Genomic DNA, 18,352 nt, shown 5'->3' with positions numbered 1-18,352 from the left:
CAGGGGGAATAACTGTGCAAAGTGCAATGTGTATCCACTCATAAAGCACTGTAAACAAACTATTTATAGTGCCATTTTTATCGTCCTTTTTCTTTCTTTTTCCCTTTTTTTTTTTAATTTGGCTCTTATTCAACCAAATTATAAGTTGGAAAAAAGTTAAATTAAAAGTCATGGTATCAAAGTAGGGAATGGGTGGTTTTAAAACGTTTGGGAAAAATATTTATTGTAATCCTTATACTTTATAAATTATAAATATTATGTCCCTTCAGTTTTCAAAATTATAAGAAAAAGTCAATTTTAGTTTTTTAAAAAATCAGATCTAAGTAAGATTTTTAAGATTTTTTGTTTCGAGTTAATTTTGGGTTTTGAGATTATTTTTTTTGGTTTTTTGAGACTACAAATGAGTTTATCATGTTGTCTATGATGTTTTGTAGGTGTTTTGAGTAAAAAATAGGTTGAAATTTTGGTTTCTTGGTCGAAAAAACCATTAGCTATGTTTTTTCGGTCATTAAAATTGGGCAATACAAACAATGCGTTATCTGAATTTTGTTTTCAAAAAAATTGGGACGGATGACCGCCCTAGCTAAAAAAACATAAAAAAACCCTAGTCGGGCGAGTCTGTTTAGGCACAAGCCCTAACAAAATGGGCTAGGCGGACTAAGCTAGCATGCTAGGCTTTTAACAACACCTAGCTATTTCTTTTTAAAAGTAAAACATTTTTTTTTCTATTTTTTTAAATAATAATGCTTTTTTATATGTTTTTTTTATAATTATTTTTTTATTTATATTTAAATTAATACTCATTCTCTCTCTTTTTTATTTTGTTTAGAGAGCCTCTTTTAAATCATATTTATTTTTTGTTTATTTTATATGTATTTAATTTTTGAAGAGGTTTTTCTAATTTATTTATATTTTTTTTTATATTTTGTATAGATGAACTTTAGTTTTAAAATAAAAATATTTATTTTAAGATAATATTTTTAATATGTGTAACCTTGTATAATGTTTTTTTTTCATTTTATTTTATTCAATCAATTTAATGTGTGTGTCTATTTTTATTATCATTTAATTGAAAAAACAATTATTAAAAAAATTAGCAAAAACAATCAAGTAAATATTCCGTCTTGCGAGATTAAATATCTTAATTTACACTTGTCTTTCAATTTTTCCAATTTTATTTTTATTTATTGTTTATGGCTTTTTTTTCATTTATTAACACACATAGTTATCGATTTATTTGATTACATGTATGCATAAACTTTTTGATTTTTTATTAGAATTCTTTTAACTACAAAATCATATTGAAAAAACTCGTGTATACAATGCTTTTTGAAAAAAAAATATTTCACCCATGATGAAGCTCGAATCAAGTATCTAATATTATTTCAAAGTACATTTAGGTATTACTATTTAAATATAACTTAAAAAAATAAAATTATTGTGTAAAGAGTCTTTATATTAATTTTATTAACATGTGATTTTAGAAGGTGATATATGAAATTTAAAAAGAGAAATTTTTAAAAAGAAAAAGATAGATAGCCAATAATGAAAAAGAGACTTACCAACCAAATCAATATATAAATATATAAATTAAGAAGTGTTTGGTATACCAGGCATTATAAATGTTTTTGTGAAGTTATTTGGTGTATTTTTAAGAGTTCAAAATTATTTTTTGTTATTTCCTATGTTGTTCTAGTGGATAAATTGTTTTTCCACTAAAAAAGATAGGATAAACTTGTTTAATTATTTGCACAAGGATTGTTATTTATGAAATGACTATATTGCCCTTCATATAAAATTAAGAATTTTTTTAAAAAAAGATCAAAATGAGAAAATAAAATCAACGGGTTTTACTTAGATCACGGGTCAACTCGAGTTTTGTTTAGGTAAACCTAAGTCAATCATTTCTCTATTTTTTTAACTCAAACTTCTTTTATTAACCTATCATATTGACTTACGAGTGGTGACCCAACTCAGGGGTCGACTAGGGACAATGCTCATTGAATTGACCTAGGACAAGGCCTGGGGCACGAGTCTACTTGATCGTTGACATGGGTCAACGTAATGATAATGATTATTATTATTATTATTATTATTATTATTATTTTAAAACTCGACTCAAAGGTCTGCCGAGGATAAAGCTCGAGTCCTAGATTGAGAGAGTCAACCTAGGTTAAGTCAAGTCGATGTAAAAATAAAAGTGGTTATTATTATAGTTTTAAAACACGACTTGCGGGTCAACCCGGGGCAAGAACTGAGTTATGGGTCTGGAGAATTAACCCGGGTTAATTTAGATCAATGTAAGAATAAAAATAGTTATTATCATAGTTTAAAAATCTAAATAGAGAGTCGACTTGGGACAAGACTCGGGTCATGAGTTGGAAGGGTCAACCTAGGTTGACTCGAGTCAATATTAGAATAAAAGTTGTTATTAGCATAGTTTTAAAGTTTCAACTAGGGCAATACCAGGGTCACAAGTTTGGAGGATCAACCCGAGTTGACCTAATTTTTTTTTTAAATCAAAGGAACCTCATTTTGACCAACAAAATTAAAAAAAAATTGATTGATTTTGACCCATGTTTTATCCCAGGTCAACCTGAGTTTTTGACTAGGTTAGGTGTGATTCATCCTTCCACTATTTAGTCTTTAAACTAGACAGATCCAGATCCTAGATCTATCCAGTTCCGAACAGACGTGCTAGGCTAGTCCAAGTTTTATAACCATAGTTATTACAATATTATTAATTTCGACACTCAATATAAATCAAAATGAAAAAAATTATATCCAATTTTTTTAAAAAAATTATAAGTTCGACAATAATACATGTAAAGAATAAAATAGGTTTTTTTATATTTTAAGTTGCATTTGAAATTTTTTTTAGATTTAATCAATATATACCAAACTATAGAGTTATTAGAGTTACAGATGTATAGGGTTGGTTACCGTCCGTCTAGCTCCAATCCTTGCCTTCCCGGACTGTAGTTCTGAACTGCCAAATATCGTGGGCTTAGATGCATTTGCAAATATCCCAAGGAAATTGTATAGAGAAGGAAGACATTTATATGTATTTGTAGACGGGAGTAATAAAGGCCAATAATATGGACGACGGAGCGTGTCCTCTTGTTTTGTTTTCCCTTTGATTATCGAGTTGGATATTCTTGTATTCTTGTATTATTAGAACCCTTTCTAGATCAGTAGGATCTTTATTAGGTCATTATACCTGTAATGCTCCAGCTATCTTTTTAATGGATTCCATGTTTCATCCTCTATTTCAAAAAGAAAAAGAAAAAAAGAGTACAGGGTGAGCTTTATCAATGGAGTCTTTTATACAGTGGGCAAAAGTAGAGTTCTTTAGCGTTTCTTAAAGTAAAGTTCTTCCAATGGAGCTTTTACACAGTGGGCTTTCCCTTAGGCTAAAGGCATGAATTCTTGCCTTTTCGTTTTCTTAGACTTGCTTGCATATCACCCCCAGCACTCGTACGCGTACAAAAACAACCTTGAGAAGAAACCCTATTAGATAGTGGATCTTGGCAAGTGGGTCTGCTTCACACCTTTCTTAGTTCAATCAACAAGCTAGCCAATTGGTTGTATGAGAAGATTGAGAATATACCCCCAAAAGCCACAAGAAAAGCATCAAATCTCTCTCTCTCTCTCTCTCTCTCTCTCTCTCTCTCTCTCTCCAAATTATCAGCATTAGTCACACCCTTCTTCTTCACAAAGAGATTACTTTAATACCAGCGGCATTCTTTGCTTTTTTTACTTTTGAGAAATTAATTTCACTCCCCATTTAGTATCTGTTTAGTTAATCGCTGCAACATTTTCAAATACTCAAAAGAATTCCTTTCATTGCAGAGAGCACATTGATGCTGATAGCTTTATCAGTGACTCATAATTGTCAATGCTCTCTTCCATGAACAATCATTTCACAGAATGATTAAGCACACGTGCATCAAAATCAAGTTGCTGTACTACAAGCCTCATAATCATTAAGTGATTTTTTTTTTTTTTTTTTTACCTTCAGAGGAGCAACCCAGTCAAATGGCTTTTCCAATGCTTGTAATCGTCCATAAAGAAATCCCTTCAAAAGCTTCGCATTATTGTTTGTTAGGAAAAGAAAGCAGGACATATTGAACTGTCTACTAACCCTTGGAAAGCATCACACTTCATATATAGACCTCAGAGATGAAGAAAAGGCGAATAATATATAGGTGAAAGGCATCTACAACGAAAACTGCCTGTCACTAAAGATTATAAAAAATATATGTAGGCTTAGTAATAGGATGAAGCTGCATTTGTCACACGTGGTTTACACAGGAACTCTCCCTTCAGTATTGAGCCGACACGTTCTTCCGATGATAATAAATGTGGTTTAGTCTGGTAGTTTCAACCGGTTAAACAGCACAAGGAAACTTTGTTCAGGAACGACATAAAGGAAACCAAGATCTGCCCCTTTGACATATGGTCCGATGCCCTAAATGAAGTAATGGAAGGAGTTGAGAAAAACTACAAATAAAGACAAGAAGAACGCTAGCAAATATCTTGAGTACTTTTATTACCCTGCCATTAAGTTGAAGAAGTTCACCATCAACCCATTGTGGATTCTTGAAGCCAAACTCTGCTATTCTTCCTTGACCTTTGTAGCTTGCCACCTGGATAGAATTTTACAAACAATTGCATGCACTTTTAGATTTCCTGGTCAAGTTTGTGATGTGACAAATAATGTGAGAAGTACTCAGAAATGCCTGGCCTATAGTTGTTCATAGTCCGCATTGTAGAACTGTAGGATTATTAGATAAAGAGAATTAACTTTCCTCGTGTTTTTCACGAGACAGTGGTGCAATCACTACACATTTCCAAAGAACTACTTGTTTCAACATTCAGGAAAAAAAAGGCTTCTTTCATGGGTTATCAAAAGTTCCATTACGTTGTGAATTTCAAGAATTTTGGGTGAAGGAAAAATGCAATGGAAAGGAGAACAGAAACAAAGATAACAACAATGGCCTTGACCAAGCTATATTTGTGCTCAGAGATAGATAGAGAGAGATCCTCTAGCAAGTATAATTACCACTCCCAATTCATCTGGATACATCCCGCGGTTGGAATTGCGTCTTCCCTTCTCAATTCTAGCACGAAATGTGACCTAAACTTTGTAGTTGGTAAATTGGTCAGCATAAATTTTACATTGCTAGCATATAAAAATTAAGCGCGATGGCCAAACTTCAAGTAATAAAAAAAAAATGCAAACCTGGCCAGCGGGGACATTAAGATCCCCAGTTAGCTTCACTGCCTCAACATACTCAAAGAACTCCACATCTGATGACTGGTCATCTCCATTATTCCAATGACCATATTTACGCTTCAATTGCACTATCTCAGTCCCATAAGGTCCAAATGCACCAACATACAGGCCTACAATTCAACCAACAGATTATAGCATCAATAATACACATCTTTTATTACTTAAATCAAAAGATAGAAAAACATGTGTACAGAAACTCACCATCAAATGGATCTAAACTGCTATTAGAAGTTGTAATTCTACTGAAAGTTGTATACTCAGATAAACTGCTTTGCTTCTGTGCCTGACTAACAGCAAGTTTGACTATTTCACGGACATTTCTAGAAACCTGAGAATAAAATGAACAAAATAATCACTGACTGTCAACAAAATAAAGTGATACAATCAAGTAGATTGGCTGCATCTAAGATTTTTGATCCTCAAACAATTCTCAAACTTCGGTTATCAATATCCATTCAGCATTAAGGAAGAAGAAAAACAAACTATTCAGATTGTCCAATCTGAAGCTGAAACAACAAGATAAAAACTTCACCATCTTCACAGTGAAGGTATTCACACAAAGTTTTGAAAAAATAGAGAGGTTTTTTCTGGCACTAAGGCAAAACGTAAATGAAAACCAACAGTCTTCTATCTTGAACAGAGTGTTCAGAAAGGATAACAGGCAAATTTGTCCTCACAGTTCATGAAAGGTACCACTTAGATCCCTGAAAAAAAATTGTTTGAATGTTACTAGTATAGTTGGCCCCACCTGTCACAATTGATGATACAAATGGATGGAAATTTCCACCATGGCACATGAGATCAATTGAGAATTCTGTCTAAACATGGCATCTTAGATGACAGGGGCCCCACAGGAAAAATCTAGTATATTATATGTACTAATGGTTGGGAAGATGGCATGTAATGGTTATAAGTGCCAAATTTTTCCAGGTAACAGTGCACCCTTTTTCTTTTTCTCCAAGGAAGCCTGATGTAAGATATTGTTCAGTACCCCAAAGAAACTAAAATTCCTATCTATATCAAGAGTGACTTCTATAACAACAATTGGAAGATGTCATGTAAATGGTATGAAAACCCTCCAACGATCAAAATTCCTGAATCTAGTGCATTAATCTCACCTTTGAAGAAACTTTGTCAGCACCCCAAAATGCCTTGGCAATATCTGAAGGCATAAGCTCAGAAACACCTTTGGCTGCTAAAGATGCCACTTTTGCCTTGGATGCTTTACTTTCTTTACTGCCAGAATCTAGACTTCCTTGAAAATGTAGTGTAAAAGAATCTTTCTCTATATTTTTAATTTCAGCTGGAAGACGCACATTCTCATCCTTGCTTGGTGTATCTTCATTGTTATGCACAACCCCACCAATAAAAAGCTTCGTGTCTAAATCCTTTCCATCCTTTGACGAATCATTAGTGCCTTCCAAAGCATCCTCATCAGGCTGTATCTCTTCTAAATTACTGGCATCATCTTCTGAATTTTCACTGGAACCTGTTTTATCACCATCTTCTTGCATCAACTGCTTCACAGAATCACTATCCTCCATCACTTCCCCTGTAGCATTAACATTCATGACTTTTACTTTCAACCCTGGAATCTTATCTTTGAGAAAATTTATCACACTTTTTATCCCTTCCTCAGTTGCTTCTTCAATATTTATGCTCTTCTCCTCACTTTTCTCTACCTTAACATCATTTGCCTGAACATCCACTACAGATGCATTCTCAGCTTTGGAAGTGGATGGAACTTGTGCAGATTTGGATGGGGAACTTGAGGAGTTTGTTGAACTTCCTTTAGCTCGTTGCAGACATACTACCTGTCAACAAATGCAATGTCAGAAAATTGGACATTTCATAAGAAATATTAAATAGAACTGAAGATCCAAGACCAGATACTCCACTGAGGAGATGCCACGTGACTAGAAGAATGAAAATGGCTAAAACAAAAATTACAAACTTCTGAAACACTTTCACCTATATAAGATCCTTCTTGTTGGAGATTCTCAGAACTTGTCAAAACATCTCCACCTATAATAAGATCCTTCTTGGAAATTCTCATTGTTTTCATCACAATAACATATAGTTCCGACACATATATGAACACCGCACATGCATACATTCATGCATGGACACATCAATGTCTATGTGTATACAAACATAAATATCCAACATATAAAGAAAAGTAATTGACAGTTTTCCTTTTAACATTTGCTGACAATTACAATACAAACATACATATCCAACAAAGCAAAAGGAAATATAAAGAAAAGTAATTGACAGTTTTCCTTTTAGCATTTGCTGACAATTACTATAATTTTCTCCATGCCCAACACTACATGCCAACATCAACACAGTATGCTACATATCTTTAAACTTTAGCACTGTACTCCTAAATTCAGATGCATATTAGCAGGCCAACCATCATAAGCCAAAAGGGAAATCTTCACCCAATGACAAAAACCCTCCTAATGGCTAACCGGAACTATGAGATAGAGACAGTGGAAATGGAAACATGATTGGTTGAAAAGGCAAAAATGGAGACATAAAATAAATTTGTCTCCAAGATAATTTTTGAGTGGATTTTTGTACTTTCAAAACAGAAACAAACAATATAGGGAGACATATCCCCTTTGCCTACACTGTCTTTGTCTTTTCCATCTCAAGACAGTAACCAAATGCTACCTTGGAGTTCATAAAGAAAATAAGAGAAAGGAGATTAGCTCAACAGAGAGTTGATTCATTTGACTCTCTTTGATCAGCTGATCAACAAAACATCATTGCAACTCCTAAAGAATAAACAGAGCTGCACAATGTGTCACATGCATGTTGTTTACAAGCTCACACACCATAAAGACTTGTTCTGTAATCAATGGGTATTCTAGATTACAAAATTTGCAGAACTTGATTATCACAATAAATTTTAAGCATAACCACTTGGCATGTGCCTCACAGCAAATTCATATTGCAGTTCTGACATTCTGTGCATGTGCGCTGTCTGCTCTTACTAGTCCCGAATCAGTATGAGCACATCAACAAAGTGAGTATCATCCCGTCCCATGACTCTTCATATTAGCAATGCAGAGTATGAAGTCAACAAACTCAATTTGGTCGATAACTAGAGAATTTGAATTGAGGTACAATCTAAAAGGAAATTGTGGCTCACCTGCATAACATACTTTTCTTCTTCATCTTTGACCACAAAAATTTCAAACAATGGAGTTCCAGGAGATGAATTGACCAACTGCCTGCAGCAAACGAGATTTTACAAAAATTGCTCCAGTGCATCAAACATTAATCAAGACAACAAAGATTACCTTGGAGTATAACTCCGGCCAACAAATCTGCCCACATCTGGTGTTATGCGAACCAGTCTGCCAAAGGGATCATCAGAATCCGATGAGTAGCCCACCCACCAACCTACCTGTTAACTCAAAGAATAGAAGTTAAGTTGACATTGCAAGAAAGACAAAGGACTGATCTTTGAACATGAAAGGAGAGTTTTAATTGGTTTTCAATATTCTTCTTATATGGTTGAAACCAGTCATGTTTAATAATTATCATCTGATAAAGACCCATACAGTGCCATCACAAGGAAATGTTAACAGGTGTGGTTGTGAGATTAATACAGTGACATAATGATACAAGGCAGACACTTGAGGACAATATTTCATGCAAAGTGTCAGTACTGCCACTAATGGGAATTGTTTTTTCCCAACAAGTCAATTGCAGGAAGATTAAACAAAATTATGTGATCTAATTTTGTTGGTTGATAGCCCGCATGAAACAATATGTGATCTACTTTGTTAGGCTAAATCTACACTCCAACAGAAAAACTCATGAAGGTAAAAGAAATATGAAATCAAACAGGACATGAATAAAGTCACAAAAAAAAAATCTAGGAGCCCTGTAATAAAAAGCAACCAGTCCATACTAATAGTTGAAGGCTTTCACATAAAATCTCAGGAAGCCATGCCTCCAAAGGAAGCAACCTAAACTAGTTTATCCCCTTTGTAGTTAAACAACAGGGGTGCAACCAAAACAAATTTCTTTAATTCTTGTCTAAGAATGCAGTTTACTATATTTATTCTCCAGCCCTTCCATCCAGGACAAGAAATGCCAATTGACAATTTCACTTGAAAACCTAAAGCAGATGATCTCTAACTGTAAGAGTAAGAATCAACAATAGTGTAGATGCTACTGTAATTACCAATCCACTTCCTGTATATTTACACAATCTTGAAGCATCATGGTATCGTTCTTCATCTACTGCATTCTGCAGATAACAGAAGGTTTTTAGTAAGAGCCAAAAGTTATGCATCCAGGTCCAGACTTCAAGGGACTGGTATAGAATTCTATGCACACAGTTCTAATGCCCCATATAGAGCTCAAACCTTCAGTTGAGACATTATTTGGGCTACATTATCCTTTGACGTAGCTTCAGCAATGGCTATTTTCAACTTTGCAGCCTCTTGGAAGTCCTCATTTTCAATTGCATCTTCCAGTTGAAACTGAGAAAATGGCATTCAATTAAATAAATAAAAAAACAAGAAATATGGAATATGGATGTGCTAGAACTTCTTCCTTTGATATCTGAGCAGCTACAAATGGAAATGGACAGATCCAAATTACTTGAGACCATTACCAGAGACAAATAAATGCTTAATATGCAGTCATAATTCATCACTCATCAGGCATGTAATCTTACTTCATTGTAGAGGAAAAACAGTACTTTGATTTTCAAAAGTTGATTGGCAATCTACAAGTTTTTGCAGAGTCAATTATCAGATGGGCATATCAGAACACATTGGCTCTAAAAATACCCGATACACGATAAAAGCTTACACACTAGCATCACAATAAATAAATTAAAACAATTTTCAGATTCTGCTATATCTCTCATGTACTTTGTGCTCAAAACAGTCATGCTATACAATATTTCTCATATATACCCCCTAGCTCTTTTCTTCCAAGAAACAGAAGAATGGAAGAAACGGCCAATTCCACCTATATGCCACAATATTCACGCTTCTGAATTGCATAAAAATGTCACACTTCACTGAAAACAGAAAACTTTTACTTTCCTAGGAAATAAATTTTCACCTATAGGACCATAAAATACCTCAAGACCAAATTAAACATACGAAATTCATAGAAACAAAAACGATCAGAACCGATACCAATAATAAAAAGACCAAGATTTAGTGAATTGCACAATTAGGCAAACTGATTACCCAAAAAAAATTAAAAATCCTACCAAAATAATTACAATTAGAAAACAAAAGCTTGGTATTTTTAGCTACAACAAATTAGACCCTTTAACATATTAAGGCAACTAAGCAGACAACAATAAAACCCCCCCGCAAAAACATCAAAATAAACCTAGTAAAAGTAAAAAAGAGGTAGCACCTTGAGAAGAGAAGCAAAACTTTCAGCTTGTTCAATCTCAGAGAAATGGCGGTTCCATCTATTCCAATCCCACTCCAAAGCAGAAGAAGCACTAGGACTATTATTATTGCTATTATAGCAATAACAGCAGTGCAGGTTTGAGTTCTCGCGGGTGGTTTTATTGAGAGAGAAAGAAGGATTCTTTTTGTTATTGTGAGGAGAAGACGAGCAGCCCCAACCAAAAAGAAAGCTAAAATTGGTAGATTTTGGGGCTGAGAAATCAATGCAACAAAAGGGTCTCAATTGGGGCACTGTAGTTATTGATTGCCCCATTCCATGTACATTATTTCCCACTATCATCTCTCAATGCTTGCTTGTGGGTTTTTGAGAGAGAGGAGTTTGATGGTAACTAATCTAGTTGTGATATCTGAGGATAAACTTGTAAGGAGGAGGAGAGGAGGCTGAACAGAATATCTGAGGATATGTGGGATCCATTTTGATGTACACGGGGCTAAATTTTACCGGTTTTTTATTTTTTATTTTTATTTTTGCAAGCCTTCAGATTTTTAGCCGACGTCATTTTGAAATGGAAAAAACCAGTAATATTTGGCAAGAATTGTCTTTGTTTTTTATTTTAAAAATATTTTTGAAAAAAATTATGAATTATTTTATTATTTTATTTTAAATTATTTTTTAATATTTTCAAATCATTTGTGTTATATTAAAAATAAATTTTAAAATATAAAAATAAAAATAAAAATATTTTTCAATATATTTCTAATTAAAAACAATTTTTTAAAAAACACTGCTATCATAATATTATTCCAGGTCTTAACTTCAAATCTTATATGCACACATAAATGTCATATTAATACTAATCCAGAAAGCATTCTAAGAAAAATAAAATAAAAAAACAACACAATTGCTTTCTAATTTCTTAGAACATCATTATTGAATAATCAACTAATAAACACACAATGTAAAAGACAAACACAAAAAAATTACAAAGCAAAATTCTTAATCATAAAAAATTAAAAACCAAAACAATAAGGACTAAATCTTATACAAAAAATAATTAAAAGAAACTAATTAGGAATTAAATTAAAAAAATAAACAAAGAAAATGACAGAGAAAAAAAAGTAATAAAAAATGAGGACCAAAATTAAAAAAAGAATTAAATAAAATTCTAAAGGTCAAAATAAAAAAAAATTACAAAGGATAAAAAAATAATAATCAAAAGAAAGAGAACTAGATTGAATATAAAAATTAAATGAAATTAAATGTTGAGGAATGGAATTAAAAAAATAAAAAACTTCAAGAAGCAGTAAAATAAAAACAAAAAGCATGAGGATCAAATTCAAAACAAATATAAATTGGAGGACACAACTGAATTTTTAAAAACTAAACACGAATACTAAGGCTCATGAGAGAAAAAAGAGAAAAAAGAAGGGGAGAAATAAAAAAATTCATCGTCGCCGAATCGCCGTTAGCATAACCAAACACGCCAATCTAATAATAACGCCGCCACCTTACGTGTCAGATGAGATAACGATCAACAGTTTTTGACTACCAAAATACTCCCCAAACACTTCTGGAATGGCGCAGGACGATGATGCATAAAAAATATGCTTTTATTTATTTTTTAATATTTCAATAATTTATATTACTAAACTAGCCCTACGGGCACATAAATATTACAAATAAAACCATGTTGCAAGACAAAAATACCCTCCCAAGCCAGCCTTAGATTTTTTCAAGTCAAAGGTTTTACTGCACAAAAAATATGTAAAGACAATAAAACCTCTCTTTCGCAGGATCAATATTTTTAAGCTTTTGAGGATACCAATATCATTTTACTATGCAGATAAATGAGAAAAGACACACATGCCCCTAGACAAAAAGGCCAATTTTTTTAGCTTTTAAGAGCAACCGAGCATTTATACTATACATCTAATTAATTATCAAATGACATAAAAATAACTTTACCCCACTGCCAAGACAATTGTTAAGTGCAATAAAAACAAAGTGGTCAATAATCTGCAATATTTCTCCTCACATGCCACCGGAAAACACCGTGGGCTTTTAGTAGTTTTTTTTTTTTTTGTGTGTAATTGTCGTTCCAGAACCTTGTCCAAAGAAAGAAAAAACCTTTATGAGATGAAAATCATGCACGGTTTTAGCAATGCAAAATTCAAGATATTGGAACCACCGCTTATATCTTCATGATTAATGGATGAATATTGTACTCTACACATGCGATCCGCCTAAACCAAAATTCGCTGTTCATAAAAAAAAACAAAACAAACTTCGCAATAGTAATTCTATATTGGCAAATCTAAGCTCCATTCTCGTTAACAAATTACAAAGGTTATCATTACTGATTTTTGAGTCCGGAAATCCCCATGTAAATTGTTGAGTGGGGTTCCTTTTCTGGTACATCACGTATAAACACAACAATTAGACAGTGGTCATGGACAAACATAATTTTGCTTTTCTCTGTGTTATAAAACAGCTGAGGGCATTGGTTTTTTCATTAAAGTGTGATTCAGCGAAGCCTAGCTTTTCCCAGCACAAGGTTAGGAGGTTGTAAAACTGCGACAATCCAGAAAAAAAGACTAGTGATGAGGTTGGGTGGACTGACCAACGAGCACACAACCAGCTGAAGAAACTGGTTCCACACCTCTTGGTTCCTCAGTTGCCATGTGTATACTTCCATTCTCAGCAGCTTCCACATCAATATCTGCATCGGTGGGCACCCCAGCAATTTCAGTTCGGACAGGCCAGAGCAGACCCTGCATTCTCAACAGATAGATTTGGCTGAAAGGCACAGTTCTCACATAACGGTTGGTTGTTGGGGTGGCAGGAGATCTTTCAGAATCGGCAAGGAGATTAGACAAGGCACTAAGGTCAAGATTTGGGAAGACTGAGCAGCGACACCGTGGACATTTCACATTCAGTCGAAGCCACTCGTCAATGCATTCAACATGGAAATTATGTGCACAAGGCAGGCCACGAACCTGCAACATAACTAGTAAGGAACTTTGGTAGTTCAACTGTGTTTTATTTCCCTAAAGCATGTGGCCCTGTGCTATTTGTCAACTCTAACAGGTAACAAACCAATTATGTAAAGACAATATGAAATGAAATATTTTGCATGAGGTTTAACTACCAGAACCAACCTTCCATTACTATGTCAAAGTGATAATTTTCTTCATTGTCATTTTTACAGGTGGTCTAATATGCAATCAAATGACTTGGTGGCTAAATTACTCTGAGCTAAAATAGTTGGAATATATTCAGTGGGAGTAAAGCAGGTAAGTTTTTCCTTCTGGAGTTGTAACCAACCTACACTATACCTGAAGTTCTATTTAAAAACTCAATAAAAAATAACGGCAGCTTTTTTAAGCATGAAGGGCTATTTCTGCAGTGGAATAGACCTCCCCTACGGCAACTGGACAAGTATAAAAAAAATATCTACCTCATTCCCTACATGGAACTCTTCAAGGCAGATGGGGCATTCACTGCAATCAGTTGGAACAGCCTTGAGCCTGAACTTTGGAAGTTCTTCAATGAGTGCCTCCACTGCTTCTCTCTATGAAAAGACAACAGAACCAGAAACAGAATTATAAACTAATAAAAAGTTTATGCCAATTTAGAATGTTTACACGACCAGATTTCTTCAAAAATATTACTGTAAGCTACTGGAAAGGATTGGAATCATATGACCCTAAAGTCCAATAATATTATGCATTAACTTAGACATCCTCCAAAAATATGAGAGCACACCGACACAAACAAAGAGTTAAAATAAAATTTCTTCACAGTCCCTTTTCCCCTTGGATGCCCTTCCCTATTAAGGTTAATCCATACTGTGACGTAATAATTTGGATCACATTCAATCACCAATGAGCACTTGAAACCTGAAGTACTGTATTTTTAGGTTATAATAAAAACATGAATGTGCACGATGTTGTCCGGGTTAAAATGAAGAATAAATGGCAATCATATAAATCATAGCCCTTAATAGTGACAGGCACCTACCTGAGTGGGAGTCAAGTAGAGTCCAGGTTGGTACGCAGCAGCATCTTGGCCCATACCTCTCATTTCTTGACCTGCAGCTTCAAATGCCCAATCTGGCACCCGGATCAAATCAACCAAAACCTGGATTCACGAGTAGGATGATTAAAAGAAATTGTGAAAGAAGCAATAATAAACTTCAATACTCGAGATGAATGAACCATTACCCCATATTCTGAAATAGGAATGCCCTGCTGAGCACGCAAGTGATGTGCTTGTCTTCGTACCCACCACTAGAAAAGAACATTAAACAAGTCGAGGATAAGAAGGGGCATGTGAAAATAAGAAAGCATCAATGAGTAGAATGATTTGGATATCAGGGTAAACAATAGAATGTAAAATTAAATAGAGAAATAGAAGTACAAGGAGCTATGATAACCTTTCCAACAGAGATGCAAGCGATACCAATGAGTCCACAGTAGCTGAAAAGCAACCATATAAGAAAACCCCATTTCTGACCTTCTTCTGGTAACTGCAAGAAGTTAAATATATCACCTCCAGAATTAAAATTGTCATCAGATGACAATATCAAGGAATATAAAAAAGAACTTACACAATCTCTTGCATTTGTGAACCAGAGTGTGCCAATTATAGTCCAAGCCCAAAGAAATGGATATAGTAGCAGAGAGAGAATTGAAAGAACCACAATTCTTCCACAAAAACGGGCATATCTCTGCTGCCACCCAAAATCCCTACAAGGAAATAAAATAGATAAAAAAGAACAACTTATTATCTATACAAGGAAGTAAAATTGATGAAACAGGTATATCTCTGCTGCCACCCAAAATCCCTACAAGGAAGTGAAATAGATAAAAAAAAAAAAAAAAAACTTATTAGGCAAGATTCAGCTTACAAAGTGCCTTTTTAAACTTTCAGTAAAAGAACATGCATTAGACTGATGCAAACAATATTCTCAAACCATTCAATTCGACCAAATGACAGTGAAAAACAAATTGTTAACAACAAGTTTCTACAACATTGTGAAAGACTTCACTCACATGAAAACAGGATTAAACCAATTAAAACAAAGCAAACTCTGTAGTCACTTGATTTCAAAAGGTGTTAAAAAAAATTATTGTACAGAATCCTTTTCCAAAAGCACAGAGATGATATGGGTGTCAATCCAATATCTCATTTTGAGCAAATTTCTTTCTTGAAATCTCTCCAAAATCTTTAAAATAACATAACATGCAGAATTCTCATCTAAAGTAGCAGAAACCCATCACTAAAAACATTAATGACAAGGTGTATAAGGCCAGGCCTTACAATCCCATTCCAGCAGCAAGTCCATTATCTATGAACATCAACAAGCGAAACACAAAAACGGTAGTGTAGTCAACCTGAACCAACAAAAGTTAGAAATGAGATGCAAAAGAAAACCATTGAATTCACATAATTAGTTTGAACAAGAATTAGATCGAACAACCTACCATTATCCATATGTGCAAAGGGTATGTACAAAGACGGTAACGCTTCCAATTGATGGCAACGATGATTCTATCAGTAACATTGTCAAAGAAAGAACAAACAACGTAAACCTAACTATCAATTCCCATAAAATAATCGTTTAGAACTCAATTCATGATCTAACTTTCTTTGGAATTTCAAAAAATGCAGAGTTTTTCTTCAAAACCAAACGGTTAAAATAAAAAACCAAGAAAAGATAGTAAGAGATTGATGTTAAATAATCACCAAAAGAAAGCCACAAACAAGAAGGTTAAGCAAGAGCCTAGCTAGCTGGTACCATAGAAACCACACTCAAAGATTCAAACTTTCTTGGGAATTAAAGAAATAAAATGAAAACCCTGAATTATATGAATGCCAAAATTTAAAATGTGAACATAATAAAAAGGATACGCACTTGTTGCAAGCATTGACAAGAAGAAGCCATCGTACCTGCAAAACCCAATCTTTTTCAACATGAAAACAAAAATCTTGAAACAAAAGGGTAGGCACCCACCGGTCCAATATCTAAAGATATAGTTAAGATAATTAGAAGGAAAGATTGAGGACAAACCACTTGAAATCGACTCCTCTAATTGCCATAACTAACTGGAAAACCCTATGAGAAAAAAAGGAAAGAAAGACTTATTACAAGAAAGATTGGGAGTGAGAGTGTTTCTGTATGTGAATCAGTGACAAACAATCCTCGTAATCTCATCAGGTACGAGAAATGAATCAGAATCTTTCATCTACGGAGTCCTATGTTTTTTTTTACTAAATGCAGTAATTATTAGTAACTGAAACTGGATTAAAGAGAGTTTATTGAAAACAGCAGAGAGAGTGAGACAAGTGTAATAATAATAATAATAATGGAACTAAGGAAGGATAGGTTGTTGACGGAGAGATTTGGGGTCACGTTAATTGACGGCGTTAAGTTGGGTCTTGTTGAATTTTTTCTTTTTAGGTAAAAGACAGTAAGCAGTCATAGGAATTTTTTCATCTACTTGTGGAAACTTTTTTTTTTCTGTAAGAAAAAAACTATTGTTGGGTGGCTGTGGATTATGGGAAGGAGGTAAGCAAGTGGTTGACACGTAGGTTTGGGTTGCTGACGTGTTTACAATAGGTTAGGTTGGCTAAGTGGGTTGGTCCCTTTCATCATCCATCTTAAAAAAGAAAAGAAAAAAAAGATATGAAGTGTTTTCTAGTTTGTACTTCCATGACATGTTTGCCTCTTTTTTCTTTTTCTTTTCCTTTTCCTTTTCCTTTTCTTTTTTTTTCTTTTTCTTTTCTGTCAATGATGGCAATTTTTCGTTTTTGAATTAACATATATGTAAAACTTGGTCGATCAAATCAACCGAAAGCATGACTCTGATTCTTATCTCGATTTTTTTAATTAAAAAAACCCCTTAAAATAATGTTATCTCAATGATTTTTTAATCATAATTTAGGTTGCCTCATAAAACAATTAGCACAATTCATAACATGGACTCGAGTTGGATTGACCCTTAATTTGGATCCGATAACTTGTACTAGAGAGGAAGAAGCTAAAAAGCAAGTAACAAACTCTTCATTAGAAATTTTTTTTTTTAAGCCATGAGTGTTTTATCATGGCTTATAAGGGCAAAACACTATGGATTTGCATAGTATTTTGCTTTTTTCTTGTCTTTTTTTATTATTTAGTTTTTTTTTCTATTTTTTATATTAATATTATGTTTGTTAAGATTTAAAGTTGATAATTTATTTTAATTTGTATTTTATATTGTTATTGCGGTCTTAAACAAACATCCCGATATCAGTTTGGTGATCGATAAAACAAAATACAATTTGAATTTATTATTTGTAAGAAATAAAAAATAAAGGGATCAAAATTAAAGCAAATAAATAATGGCAAGCTTTTTTTAAAGAAAAATATGGTTCAATTCTAGTCTTTTTTTTTCTTCCTTTTGTCATCATTTTTTTCTTTTCAATTTAATCTTTTAATATTATGCAGATTAGGGTTTCAGGTTGATAGTTTGTTTCAATCTGCTCTTATGTCATTGTCGTGATCTAAAACAAATCTCGCTATTAAGTTAATGCTCGATTTCATGAAAAAGAGATGACCAAAATTGACACAGAGAAAAAATAGAAGGCCTTAAATTTTTTTTTTTTTGT

The 18,352-nt window shown here is 33.5% G+C and overlaps 2 protein-coding genes across 3 annotated transcripts; both read right to left on the bottom strand.

Moving 5' to 3' along the window:
- Positions 1-4,183: 4,183 nt before the first annotated feature.
- On the bottom strand, positions 4,184-11,144 carry LOC7457728 (protein EXECUTER 2, chloroplastic). The gene is made up of 11 exons (XM_002321553.4): positions 10,703-11,144; positions 9,688-9,804; positions 9,504-9,569; positions 8,611-8,717; positions 8,460-8,541; positions 6,418-7,113; positions 5,501-5,627; positions 5,246-5,409; positions 5,066-5,140; positions 4,557-4,649; positions 4,184-4,471 (listed from the first exon to the last, which is right to left on the bottom strand). The coding sequence occupies exons 1-11, from the start codon at positions 11,039-11,041 to the stop codon at positions 4,370-4,372; spliced, it is 1,968 nt and encodes a 655-aa protein (XP_002321589.2). The 5' UTR covers positions 11,042-11,144; the 3' UTR covers positions 4,184-4,369.
- Positions 11,145-12,987: 1,843 nt separating this feature from the next.
- On the bottom strand, positions 12,988-17,058 carry LOC7457727 (E3 ubiquitin-protein ligase SIS3). 2 transcript variants are annotated; one of them, XM_024586055.2, is made up of 10 exons: positions 16,776-17,058; positions 16,616-16,654; positions 16,189-16,255; positions 16,025-16,098; positions 15,312-15,450; positions 15,138-15,230; positions 14,926-14,991; positions 14,723-14,842; positions 14,160-14,273; positions 12,988-13,698 (listed from the first exon to the last, which is right to left on the bottom strand). In XM_024586055.2, exons 1-10 carry the CDS (start codon positions 16,802-16,804, stop codon positions 13,297-13,299), a joined length of 1,143 nt encoding a protein of 380 aa, XP_024441823.2. In that variant the 5' UTR covers positions 16,805-17,058; the 3' UTR covers positions 12,988-13,296. The 2 variants fall into 2 exon arrangements, with proteins under 2 accessions (XP_024441823.2, XP_024441825.2); XM_024586057.2 differs by having other exon boundaries at positions 16,620-16,654; positions 16,776-17,057.
- Between the last annotated feature and the right edge of the window lie 1,294 nt (positions 17,059-18,352).

The sequence above is a fragment of the Populus trichocarpa genome, chromosome 15, assembly GCF_000002775.5.
Source record: "Populus trichocarpa isolate Nisqually-1 chromosome 15, P.trichocarpa_v4.1, whole genome shotgun sequence".
Lineage (NCBI taxonomy): Eukaryota > Viridiplantae > Streptophyta > Magnoliopsida > Malpighiales > Salicaceae > Populus > Populus trichocarpa.
This window is presented reverse-complemented; position numbering and strand designations above follow the sequence as displayed.